The following is a 13,644-nucleotide window of genomic DNA, read 5'->3' as shown; positions in this document are numbered from 1 at the left end:
CTGTGTTAGCCAGGATGGTCTCGATCTCCTGACCTCGTGATCCGCCTGTCTCGGCCTCCCAAAGTGCTGGGATTACAGGCTTGAGCCACCGCGCCCAGCCGAAGTGTAACTCTTAACTTTTTAAGGTCCTAACTAACTACTACTACTATTAGTTGTGGCAGCATTTAGAACTCAAAGATCTAGAAAGCAATCACAGTGTTTTTTTTTTCCCCCCCTTCTGAAACAGCCATCTTTTTACAATGTAATGATCAGGTATCATTCAGGTTGGTTTCTTTCTTTCTTTTCTTTTTATTTTATTTTATTTATTTATTTATTTATTTATTTATTTTTATTTATTTATTTTGAGACAGTCTCACTCTGGCCAGGCTGGAGTGCAGTGGCACGATCTCAGCTCACTGCAACCTCCATCTCCTGGGTTCAAGCGATTCTCCTGTCTCAGCCTCCTGAGTAGCTGGGCCTACAGGCATGCACCACCATGTCCAGGTTATTTTTTTGTATTTTTTGTAGAGATGGGGTTTCACCATGTTGGTCAGAATGGTCTTGATCTCTTGACCTCGTGATCCGCCCACCTTGGCCTCCCAAAGTGCTGGGATTACAGGCATGAGCCACTGCGCCAGGCCTAGGTTAGTTTCTTAATTCTAAAGAAATTTTATTTCAAAAGCCAGAGGAGTTGGGGTCCTCAACCCCAACCCTAGCAATCCCACTGCTAGGTGTATACCCCGAATAGATCAGTAAATCAGAGAGATATCTGCAGTTCCACGTTTATTGCAGCCCTGTTCACAATAGCCAAGATTTGGAAGTAACCTAAGAGTCCATGAGCAGATGAGTGGATAAAGAAAACGTAGTACTTATACACAATGGAGTACTATTCAGCCGTGAGAAAGAAACCTAAGTGTAGAAACAATGGTATCATAGAAACAGCACACTGGTACTCAGGTATTGTTTTCTAAGTAATGTTCCCATTAAAGGAACCAAGAATCTTTAGAGAAAGAGCTGACTCCACAGTTGGTGCTGGGAATGTGCAAAATGGATCTGGAACATCTTGTGCCAGAAGTCAGACAATGCTCAGAGAACAATGGGGGCCAGGCCAGTGGTTCACACCTGTGTTCTCAGCACTGTAGGAGGTTAAGGTGGAGGGCTGCTTGAGCCCAAGAGTTAGTGACCAGCCTGGGCAACATAGGGAGACCCCATCTACGTTAAAAATGTTTTACAAATCAGCTGGGCATGATGGTGCATGCCTGTGGTCCCAGGTATTTGGGAGGCTGACGTGGGACAATCACTTGAGCCCAGAGGTTCAAGGCTGCAGTGGGCCATGATGCATCACTGCACTCCAGCCTGGGCAACGGAGAGAGACCCTGTCTCTGAAAAATAATAATAATAATGGGGACATAGCAATAGGAACAAGGAGCCTGATTGAATGAGTTCTCACTGGCCAAATCTGGAATAATTTAATCATCAAACTAAATAATGGTAGAAATGTGGGTGGCAGTTATGAGACCTCAGTTCTTGTCTTTGTTTAAAAGAATTTAAATAGACACACAGCAAAGGAGGTGCAACATAGGGCAATTTATTGCAAAGGAAAAAGAATATTTTGAAAGTAGGCCAGGCGCAGCAGCTCATGCCTGTAATCCCAGTACTTTGGGAGGCTGAGGCAGGTGGATCACCTGAGGTCAGAAGTTCGAGACCAGCCTGGCAAACACGGTGAAACTCTGTCTCCACTGAAAACACAAAAATTAGCCAGGCATGGTGGCACATGCCTGTAGTCCCAGCTACTCTGGAGGCTGAGGCAGGAGAATCACTTGAACCCAGGAGGTGGAGGATGCAGTGAGCCGAGATTGCACCACTGCACTCCAGCCTGGGCAATACAGTGAGATGAAGGAAGGAAGGAAGGGAGGGAGGGAGGGAGAGAGGGAAGGAAGGAAGGAAGGAAGGAAGGAAGGAAGGAAGGAAGGAAGGAAGGAAGGAAGGAAGAAAGGGAGAAAGAGAGAAAGAGAGAGACAGAAAGCAAGCAGGGAGGGAGGGAGGGAAGGGAAGGAAGGGAGGGAAGGAAAGAAAGAAGGAAAGAAAGAGAAAGAAAAAAAGAAAGGAATGGAGGAAAGGAGGAAGGAAGGAAAGGAAGGAAGGAAAGAAAGAAGGAAAGAGAAAGAAGAAGGAAGGAAGGAAGGAAGGAAGGAAAGAAGGAAGGAAGGAAGGACGGAAGGAAGGAAGGAGGCATTAGAGAAACCATCAGGAGTTGCTGAAACCGGTAGATGGAGACTCAGTGTACTCACGAGTCTTTAAGGTTCTCCCCAGAAACTACATGTGAATTACAAAGTAAGAGTAGTGGGAAAATAGGGCAGATGGTGCCTTAGCCAAGTGCTCAAAGTTAACATCACCAATAAGAAGACAAATGCATATCATGTGCCTGCGGATAGAACGTGCTGAGATAAACACGACAGGGCCTCAGTGACATGAAAGAACAAGAACACAAAGTTGGCAGGAACTATTTCAGATTCAGGAAAACCAACCTAGTAGACGCAAAAAAAAAAAAAGTTGATAAAATTCAACATCAATTTATGATTTTTAAACAACACTTAGCAAACTTGGAACCGATCGTGACTTATTTAATTTGAGGAAGGGCTTCTAAAAAATTACTGCTAACATGTTTATTGGAGAGTAGTGAAAATTCTTTCCCTAAGATAAAAATGAGACAGAAAGAAAAGGAACCAGCCACTGTCACAACTTTTATTTAACTTTGTACTGGAGGTCCTAGTCAGTGTAACAAGGCAACAAGAGGAATAATAAATACAACATTATAAAGATGGAAATAAAGCTGTCATTTTTCACAAACAATATGCTTACATATGTAGAACAAGAACTGATAAGCCTGGTAAACCCAGGGGATTTAAAAATAACAAAAAGTGAATTTAATAAGATCCTACACACAACAACTCGATATATGAAAATAAAAATGTATTCCTATGTACTATTAAGCAGTTTTTAAAAGCATAACAAAATTTCTTTTATACTGGTATCAATAATCTCAAATAGGAGTAAACTTAATAAAAGTTGTGGCCGGGTGTGGTGGCTCACGCTTATAATCCCAGCACTTTGGGAGGCCGAGGCAGGCGGATCACCTGAGGTCAGGAATTTGACACCAGCCTGGCCAACGTGGAGAAACCCCGTCTCTACTAAAAATACAAAATTAGCCGGGTGTGGTGGTGCATACCTGTGGTCCCAGCTACTCCTGAGGCTGAGGCAGGAGAATCCCTTAAACCCAGGAGGTGGAGGTTGCATTGAGCTGAGATCACACCATTGTACTCCAGCCTGGGCAACAAGAACAAAACTCTGTCTCCAAAAAAAAAAAAAAGAAAGAAAAGATGTGCCTTGGCCAGGCCCAGTGGCTCACGCCTGTAATCCCACCCCTTTGGGAGGCCAAGTGGGAGGATCACTTGAGCCCAAGAGGTCGAGGCTGCAGTAAACCATGTTTGTACCACTGCACTCCAGCCTGGGCAACAGAGTGAGGCCCTGTCTCAAAAGAAAAAAATAAAGAATACCTAATAAATAGAGAAATATACAAACTTCATGAATAGGAACACTGTCTTTCAAAGATGACAGTTTTCCTCGGCTGTATTCATAAAGTTATTGCAGTGACCATAAAATTCCCAAAGTACTCTAGTGGAAATTTACAGGCAAATTCTAAAGTATATGAAGAAAAGTAGCCAAGCACGGTGACTCACGCCTGTAATCCCAGCACTTTGGGAGGCCCAGGTGAGCGGATCACAAGGTCAGGAGTTCGAGACCAGCCTGGCCAACAAGGCAAAACCCATCTCTGCTAAAGATACAAAAAATTAGCCAGGCGTTGTGGCAGGTGCCTGTAATCCCAGCTACTCGGGAGGTTGAGGCAGGAGAATCGCTTGAACTGGGGAAGCGGAGGTTGCAGTGAGCTGAGATCATGCCATTGCACTCCAGCCCAGGCGACAGTGCAAGACTCCGCCTCAAAAAGAAAAAAAAAAAAAAGAAATGCAAAGAGTTCAGGATAGCTAGCACAGTATGGTATTTTCCATGCATTTAATTAGAGATTGGAGAAATATACTTGGGAAACAGAATAGAGTCCAGAACAGAAGGTCACAAACATGATCATGTGACTTCTGACAAACCAACACTCCAAAAGACTAGGGAAAGGGTAGTATTTTAACAAATGTTGCTAAATTGATTGGTCACACATAGAATAAAAAAATCTGATTTCCTACCTCATACCATATACAAAATTAATTCCAAGTATAGTATAAATCTAAATGTGAAACGAAAGATGCTATACTTTCTAAAAGTGAACTAATCAGAAGACATTCATGACCTAAGGAGAGACCATAAATTTAATATGTGTTCACCATAAATTCTTCAAATTGAATTTTCAAACACATTTGGCCAGGCACAGTATTTCATGCCTATAATCCCAGAGCTTTGGGAGGCCAAGGCTGGTGGATCTCCTGTCGTCAGGAGTTCGAGATCAGTTTGGCCAACATAGTGAAACCCCCTCTCTACTAAAAATTCAAAAATTAGCCGGGCGTGGTGGTGCACACCTGTAGTCCCAGCTACTCAGGAGGCTGAGGCAGGAGAGTCCTTTGAACCCGGGAGGCGGAGTTTGCACTGAGCACTCCAGCCTGAGTCAGAGCAAGAGCCCACATCAAAACAAACTAAAACTGAATACACTTAATCAAAAGTATAAACTTCTGTTTCAAGATTGCTAAGGGAGTACATTTCAAGTGTTCTCACCACACACAAAAAAATAAGTATTCAAGGCAACGGATGTGTTTGTTTGCTTGATTTAATCATTTAATAATTGTGTACACAGAAGATCACACTGGACCCCACGAGAATATACAATTATAATTTGTCAATACACAAAAAATAAAAAAAGCCAAGTGCAACTTCCGGATTATGTAAAATAAGGGCACCCAACATACACACACACACAGTCTCTCTCACACATTCATACACACTCTCTCACACACTGTCTCTCACACACTCACACACACACACACACTGTCTCACACAGTCTCACACACACACTCTCACAGTCACACACATTCTCTCTCACACAGTCTCTCTCTCACACACACAATCTCTCACACACACTGTCTCTCTCACACACTCTCATACACACTCTCACACTCTCACAGTCTCTCTCACACACTCACACACTCACACAGTCTCTCACACACTGTCTCACACTCTCACATGCACACACACTGTCTCTGTCTTGCACATTCTTTCTCACACACACACACTCTCTCTCACCCACACACACACATACACTAATTGCTCCGGGACAGCCAGCTGAAGGCTGTTAGCATTCGGGCGCCCTGAGCGCAGGTGTGTGGGGTCAAGGCAGCCTCTTGGCAGCAGCAGCACCTGTAAAGGGCGCACACAGGTGCAGAAAAGTGCCTGTTCCCTGGGGCTGGTCGTTCAGAGCCGGTTGCAGCCAATAGGCAGCAGCCACATCACAGGCTCAGCGCTCCCCAAGGATTATCGCCTCGTGGGCACGGAGCTAGGCGTGGCCTTCTTTTTTCTGTGATTGCCAGTTGGCCCAGAGCAAGACCTGCTCTCTTGGAGGCGAGGTGTGAAGTTGGTGAGTATTCCTCCTGTCTTGCTCCCTGTCCTTCCCGCTTTCGTTCTCCACTGCTGATTAGAACCTGCATATTGAGCTTACTAGGGGCCCCCACCCTCTCCCTTTTGGCTGCTCAAAGCCCCGGACCAAAGGGTTCCTTGAAAGAACAAAGTCCAGTTACCCCATTTTGCTGTAAAGATCTTCCTCTAAAACCTCATATTTACTTGAGATATTTAGGTAAGTCTCTCGTCCTTTCCCGACATTCGGTCTAAAATACAGAGGGCTGGGCACAGTGGCTCATGCCTGTAAACCCAGCACTTCGGGAGGCCAAGGCAGGTGGATCATCTGTGGTCAGGAGTTCCAGACCAACCTGGCCAACATGGTGAAATCCTTGTCTCTAATAAAAATACAAAAATGAGCCGGGCGTGGTGGCAGGCGCCTATAATCCCACCTTCTAGGGAGGCTGAGGAAGGAGAATTGCTTGAACCCAGGAGGCAGAGGTTGCAGTGAGCCAGGGACACGCCACTGCACTCTAGACTGGGTGACAGAGTGAGACTTCATCTCAAAAATAAATAAAATAGAATACAGAGTAGGGGTACTGCGACTTGAATGTCAGGGTTAGCAAATGTGTGCATTTAGTAGGAGTCTGGGGCGGGGGTTGGGGGGTGATACGGTGCTAATTGTGCTAATAATATGTTAACTGTAACTTAGTTACTGAAGTGCCGTATAATTCTGACAGTGTTGTTTGTCCTGTTTACCAAGGGGGGAAGCTGAGCCCCAAAGAAGCTAAATGGCTTGCCTGGGGTAGAAAGCGGCAAATCAATATTCAAAACTGGGCCTGAGACTTCGAGCCCTGTAATCTTAACTGCTTCTTTCTAATCATTCAGGACGCCTGCGTAGAAAGGGGTGGTGGGAGAGGTGCGGTCTGTAGAAAAAGCATAGCAACAAAGTGCGAGCTTAGGGAAGTCACTCATCCTCAGAAAATAACCTCAACCAGCAGCCTGCCTTTACCTCCCTCCGGCTGTAATCTTGCCTAGACTTGAATAACTTCTCCCCAACTCTTCACCCACCTGACTTCACTCAGTAGAAAGTGACCGTGCCTAACCCAAATTAATCCCTACACCATCCAGTCACCTTTCTCTGGGGCTTGATTAATCAGTTCAAGGGAAATACCGGGCGTTATAATCCCGTGTGCATTAATGCACTTTCCCCTGAAACAGAGCAACCCAGTCAACATCACAGAACCTCAGCTTTGAACTCTGGCGTGAGGACGGTGATGCCCTTTGTATATTAATATGCCATGTAAGGCCGGGCGCGGTGGCTCACGCCTGTAACTCAGCACTAGGGGAGGTCGAGGCGGGCAGATTACCTGAGGTCAGGAGTTCGAGACCTGCCTGGCCAACACGGTGAAACCCTGCCTCCACTAAAAAAAAAAAAAAAAAGCCGGGTGTGGTGGGCACCTGTAATCCCAGTTTCTCGGGAGGCTGAGGCAGGAGAATCACTTGAACCTGGGAGGTGGAGGTTGCAGTGAGCTGAGATCATGCCACTGCACTTCAGACTGGGCGACAGAGCAAGACTCCATGTCAAGAAAAACTGTATCTATGCTACATAAAGTTTAAAGGAAAAGCTTTGAGTCACCTAAGGCAGGATATAGACAAGAGTCTTTGTCATCTTCTTGCTGCTGCTACCTTTATTCTCAGCTCTGAACATATGAACTTGCTCAATCACCTCATCCTAAAAATACAATCACTGTCCCCAGACCATACTCATTTCCTTACCCACCCCTGAGGTTTTTGTTGGTTTTTACAGCCCTGGTTCACTTCTTGGTCCTCCAGCCCCTTCAAAGGATTGTGCAGTGCGGTAAGGCAAATGTTTAATTCAAATTATATATATATAGAAGTGTTTACATATGACAATCCGAAATTTATTCTCTCTTAAATAACCCTCCCCTCTTAATTTCATTGCCTACGTTGAGAGTCTTCGTCTTCTGTGTTTTGCTTTCAATTTCCATGTATCCAGGTGCTTTTTGTTAACTTAGAAGGGGGAGAAAAACCTAGAAAATGTTAATTGTTCTGTGGTTAGGATGTAAGCTTTTAAACAGGTGCTCAGAAATAAGTATTTTTCCATTTACCAATGACCAATATTGTCCCTAAATATAGGAATGTGTAGAAAAGCTTTTTTTCTTGCTATGATTCTATTTTGAGCAACACAGCACATAAACTTCAATGTTCTATCAGTGTTCACGTGTACCTAGGTTTTTGGTCTTCCATGGATGGGTAATGGTAAGAATACCTCTATTGTTTTGGTGAAATTCATTTATGTCTACTTAGCTTCTACTAAAATGATTTTTTAATGGGAGGTACTTTTTAGTATTAATTTGGTGATTTGAGTTTTGTGTGTGTGTGTGTGTGTATGTTTTAAGATGGAATCTCCGTCTGTCACCCAGGCTGGAGTACAGTTGCACAATCTCAGCTCACTGCAACCTCCACCTCCTGGATTCAAGCGATTCTCCTGCCTCAGCCTCCTGAGTAGCTGGGATTACAGGCACCCGCAACCAAGCCTGGTTAATTTTTGTATTTTTAGTAGAGATGGGGTATCACCATGTTGGCCGGGCTAGTCTCGAACTCCTGACCCAGGTGATCCACCCACTTCAGGCTCCCAAAGTTCTGGGATGAGAGGCGTGAGCCACCACGCCCAGCCTTTTTCAGTATTAATTTGAAAGCAGCAATACGAGAAGGTGTGGTGTGAAGTGTGCCCTTCCCTGCCCCCCTCAGTGTCTCCTCCCTATTTTCTGCTCCTCACCCAAAGGCGTTGTGCGCATGTGTGTGGTGTTGAGAGCTTTACAGGTGGGGCATCTTTCTGTGCTGATCCTTGTGCATTTTTAAGGATGCAGAGTACTTTGGTGCTTAAATTAATCCACCTGCTATTAAGCGACTCCTAAATGGTCTTCAGTCTTGCTGTTTTACACAAGGCTCGGTCTAATATTTGTCTTTAAAATGGGTAAAGATTGCCAAAGTACCGTCCAAAAAGATGGCATGCATTTACACTTCCACTAATGTAGGCGCACTTTTTCCTTCACCCATCACAAAGCAGGGTCCAGTCATGCATCGTGGACATTGGCAGCCTCACGTGTCAAATGTGGTACATCATTTTGGCTATTATTAGTAATAATGTTGTTTTTTTAAAGTACATTTAAGAGTCCTATGCAGTTTTTTCTCTTTTTCTTTTTTTTCTCTTTTTTGACAGTGTCTTACTCTATGTCCAGGCTGGAGTGCAGTGGCACGATCTTGGCTCACTGCAACCTCTGCCTCCCGGGTTCAAGCAGTTCTCCTGCCTCAGCCTTCCCAGTAGCTAGGATTACAGGCACGTGCTACCACACCCAGCTAATTTTTGTATTTTTAGTAGAGACGGGGTTTCACCGTGTTGGTCAGGCTGGTCTTGAACTTCTGACCTGAGGTGATCCACCTGCCTCAGGGTCCCAAAGTGCTGGGATTGCAAAAGTCATATGCAAGTTTTTAACTCTTCAAAATCCTTCTAATAGGTTGGGCACAGTGGCTCATGTCTATAATCCCAGTACTTTGGGAGGACGAGGCAGGTGGATCATCTGAGGTCAGAGGTTCAAGACCAGCCTGACCAACATGGCGAAACCCCCCTGTCTACTAAAAATATACAAATTAGCCGGACGTGGTTGTGGTTGTCTGTAATCCCAGCTACTGGGGAGGCTGAGGCAGGAGAATCACTTGAACCCAGGAGGTGTGAAGGTTGCAGTGAGCCGAGATCACACCACTGTACTCTAGCCTGGGCAACAAAAGCAAAACTCCATCTCAAAAAAAAAAAATCATTTTAATATACTGAGCTATTCATCATTATTATGGGTTGGAGGAGCTGTTTACATAATGCATTCTTTGTCATAGTCTCAAATTTATTTGCAGCAGTTTTTTCAAGGGGACTTGAAAGATTTCTTTTTCTGGAGCGAGGAGGGTACTATATTGAATTAATCTGTCATCTTGTCTCTTTTATACCATTCGATTGAGACATTCCATTTGCTCATTTGGGGGCTAAATGTAAAGTAGGAATTCATGGACATAAATATTTCAAAATTTAGCACATCTGTGTGCAGCCCCAGCAAACGGTGACCTCCTATCGTAGATGCTGAAGTCCAGCCTGGACATCAAGAGTGAATAACATTCTTTTTAGAGTTCTCTTGTCTAGTTTTGGCTTTTCATAGAAACAGAGTTTCCTGTCCTGACAAAAATAGCAGGACTTCTTGGATGATATTATGCTGATGAAGGATCGTTGATGTGCTGGGAATCTGCCTCTGCCTCACCACATCAAGCCTTTCATCTAGCAGCAGCGTTTTAAAGCTCTCAGAGCAGATACGCCACTTTTCTAAATTGCGCAGGTTTTTTACCTCTATAGTTGCTGTTCATTTGATCTCTTCATGCTTAACTGGTTATTAGATTTTGTGTGAGATTTTTATAGTTATATTTGTTACCAGCCCAATTTAATAACTGCATATAATTTTAAATTGTTCAAGTAATTTATGAGGCATACATACCAATGTTAATTTTCACCTTTGTTCCACTTTTATGCCTCTGTCTTCCTACCAAATATAAATTAGGTAAATATAAATAATAGTGAAATATCAAATATAAAGAATAGTGGAGAGAGTACAAAATTGAACGAAAGTGCTGACAGCTAACTTTTTTTACCTTTTAGTTTTGGGGGTACATGTGAAGGTTTGTTACATGTACACTTGTTTGTTACACAGGTAAACTTGTGTAATGGGGGTTTGTTGTACAGACTGATCACCCAGGTATTAAGCCCAGGACCCAATAGTTTTTTTTTTCTGCTGCTCACGCTTCTCCCACCCTCCACCCTCAAGTAGACCCCATTATCTGTTGTTCCTCTCTTTGTGTTCACGTGTTCTTACTGAGTTCCCACTTGTAAGTGAGGACATACAGTATTTGGTTTTCTGTTCCTGTCTTAGTTTGCGCTGGATGATGGCCTCCAGTTCCATCCATCTTCCCGCAAAAGACATCTCATTCTTTTTTATGGCTGCATAGTATTCCGTGGTGTACATGTACCATGTTATCTTTATCCCCTCTGCCCTTGATGGGCATTTAGGTTGACTCCATGTCTTTGCGATTGTGAACAGTGCTGCAGCGAACATTCGCACGCCTGTGTCTTGATGACAGAATGCTTTATATTCCTCTTAGTATATATACCCAGTAATGGGATTGCTGGGTCCAATGCTACTTCTGCTTTTAGCTCTTTGAGGAATCTCCACACTGCTTTCCACAATGGCTGAACTGGCTGACACTCCCATCAACACTGTGTAAGCATTCCCTTTTTTTCCCACCACCTCAGCAGCATCTGTTTTTTGACTTTTTGATAATGACAGCTAACATTCTTACGGGTTTCTCTGTAGGGCTTGTGTGTCAAATCCAGTCCTTTGCCAATAAAGATTTATTGGAACATAGCTTTTCTGCTTTGTTGACAAATTGTCTACAACTACTTTCATACCACAGGAGCAGCTAAGCAGTGGTGGCAGAGAGCAAATGGCCCCCAAAGCCTAAGATGCCTGGCTCCTTTCGGGAGATTTGCTGACCCCGATCTTTGTCAAAAATATGTATACTTGCTGCAGTTTTTCCTTTATTTTAGTTAACACATAGCTGTACATATTTATGGGAGGATTTTTTTTTTTTTTGAAATGGATTTTCACTCTTGTTGCCCAGGCTGGAGTGCAGTGGCACAATCTGGGCTCACCACAACCTCTGCCTCCCAGGTTCAAGTGATTCTCCTGCCTCAGCCTCCAGAGTAACTGGGATTACAGGCGCCTGCCACCATGCTTGGCTAATTTTGTATTTTTAGTAGAGAGGGGATTTCTCTGTGTTGATCAGGCTGGTCTTGAACTCCTGACCTCAGGTGATCCACCCGCCTCGGCCTCCCAAAGTACTGGGATTACAGACATGAGCCACCACGCCCGGCCCAAGAGTGATATTTGGATACCTGTATACAGTGTGTCATGATCAAATCAGGGGACTTAGCATTTTCATCACCCCAAACATTTGTGTTGTGAACACTCAATCCTCCCTTCTAGCTTCCTGAGAATAGACAGTAAGTTATGGTTCACCATATTCACCTGCAGTGCTGCAGAACACCTGCACCCATTTCTCCCGTCCACCTGTAATCTTAGCACCCATGAGCCATCCTCTCCCCTGCTCCTCCCATCCTCCTCCCCTCCTCCTCCCCTGCTCCTCCCCTTCCCAGCCTTAATACACACAAATATATCCCTTACTTCCATGGTCCCATTCGCTCAGTTTAACTCCCACATATGAGTAAAATATATGCAGTATTTGCCGTGCCTGATTTATTTTGCTTCACATAATGAACTACAGACTCATCCATATTTTCACAAATGGCAGGATTTTTTGAAGGCTGAATCGTGTTCCCTTATGTGTGTACCACGTTCTCTTGATCGATTTGTCTGTTGATGGTAGATTCCGTATCTTAGCTATTGTGAATAGTGGGATGGTAAACGTGGGAGTGCAGAGAGGCTTTTGATACACTTTGGGTAAATCACCAGATCACTGGATCATATGGTATTAATGTATTTTCAGGTTTTTGAGACAACTGTTTTCCATAAAGGCTGTGTTAATTTACATTTCCACCAAGAGTGGAAAGGAGTTGCTTTCTCTGCATCCTTGCCAGCATTTATTTTTGGTCTTTTTTGATAATAGCCATTCTAACTAGAGGGAAATACAAATCAAAACCACAGTGAGATTGTGATGATGAGCAATGCTGAATCTTTTTTCGTCTGTTGGTCTTTTGAGAGATGTCTGTTCAGGTTTTGACCCACATTTTTAGTGGATTACTTGGAGTTTTGCTACACAGTTGTTTGAATTCCTTGTATATTCTGGGTATTAGTCCCTTACCAGATGATTATTTTGCAAATATTTTCTCCCATCCTGCAGGTTTTTTTCTTTTTTTGGTGGGGGGTGGACAGAGTCTTGCTCTCACCCAGGCTGTAGGGCAGTGGCGCAGTCTCAGCCCACTGCAACTTCTGACTCCCTAGTTCAAGCGATTCTCTTGCCTCAGCCTCCGCAGTAGCTGGAATTTCAGGCACACACCACCACACCCAGCTAATTTTTGTATTTTTAGTAGAGTTGGGGTTTCACCATGTTGGCCAGGATGGTCTCGATTTCCTGACCTCATGATCCACCTGCCTCGGCGTCCTAAAGTGCTGGGGTTACAGGTGTGAGCCACCGTGCCCGGCCAGGTTGTCTCTTTACTCTTGGACTATTTCCTTTGCTATACAGAAGCTCTTTAGTTGGGTGTAGTCCCATTGGTCTATTCTTGCTTTTGTTGCCTGTCCTTCTGAAGTCTTAGCCACAAAATATTCCCCTCGACGAGTATTCAGAAGAGCTTTCCCTGTGTTTTCTTCTGCTAGTTTTATTGTTTCAAGTCTTGTGTTTCAGTACTTTGTCTTGAGTTGACTTTCGTATATGGTGAGAGACAGGGGTCTAGTTTCATTCTGCATACAGTTATCCAGTTGTCTCAGTACCACTTAATGAACAGAGTGTGCTTTCCCTAATCTTGGTGCCTTTGAAAATGAGTTGGATGAGTTCATGTCCTTCGTAGGGACATGGATGAAGCTCAAAACCATCATTCTCAGCAAACTATTGCAAGGACAGAAAACCAAACACTGCATGTTCTCACAGATGGGAATTGAACAATGAGAACACTTGGACATATGGCAGGGAACATCACACACTGGGGCCTGTCATAGGGTGGGAGAATGGGGGAGGGATAGCATTAGGAGAAATACCTAATGTAAATGACGAGTTAATGGGTGCAGCAAACCAACATGGCATATGTATACATATGTAACAAACCTGCATGTTGTGCACATGACCCTAGAACTTAAAGTATAAAAAAAATTTAAATATTAAAATATTATAACAAGTTCTGAGCAATACATTAAAAAAGAAATGAGGCCGGGCGCAGTGGCTCAAGCCTGTAATCCCAGCACTTTGGGAGGCCGAGACGGG

At 44.0% G+C, this 13,644-nt stretch overlaps 1 protein-coding gene across 1 annotated transcript in view; it reads left to right on the top strand.

The window, feature by feature from the left end:
* Positions 1-6,677, top strand: part of NLRP8 (NLR family, pyrin domain containing 8) — a 48,636-nt gene extending 41,959 nt beyond the window's left edge. Inside the window, exons 10-11 of the mRNA XM_011932570.1 lie at positions 5,565-5,611; positions 6,628-6,677. Coding sequence (XP_011787960.1) covers positions 5,565-5,611; positions 6,628-6,677 — 97 coding nt within the window. The remainder of the gene's footprint in view (positions 1-5,564; positions 5,612-6,627) is intronic.
* Positions 6,678-13,644: the final 6,967 nt, after the last annotated feature.

This window comes from Colobus angolensis, unplaced genomic scaffold, assembly GCF_000951035.1.
Source record: "Colobus angolensis palliatus isolate OR3802 unplaced genomic scaffold, Cang.pa_1.0 Scaffold96, whole genome shotgun sequence".
Taxonomy (NCBI): domain Eukaryota; kingdom Metazoa; phylum Chordata; class Mammalia; order Primates; family Cercopithecidae; genus Colobus; species Colobus angolensis.
This window is presented reverse-complemented; position numbering and strand designations above follow the sequence as displayed.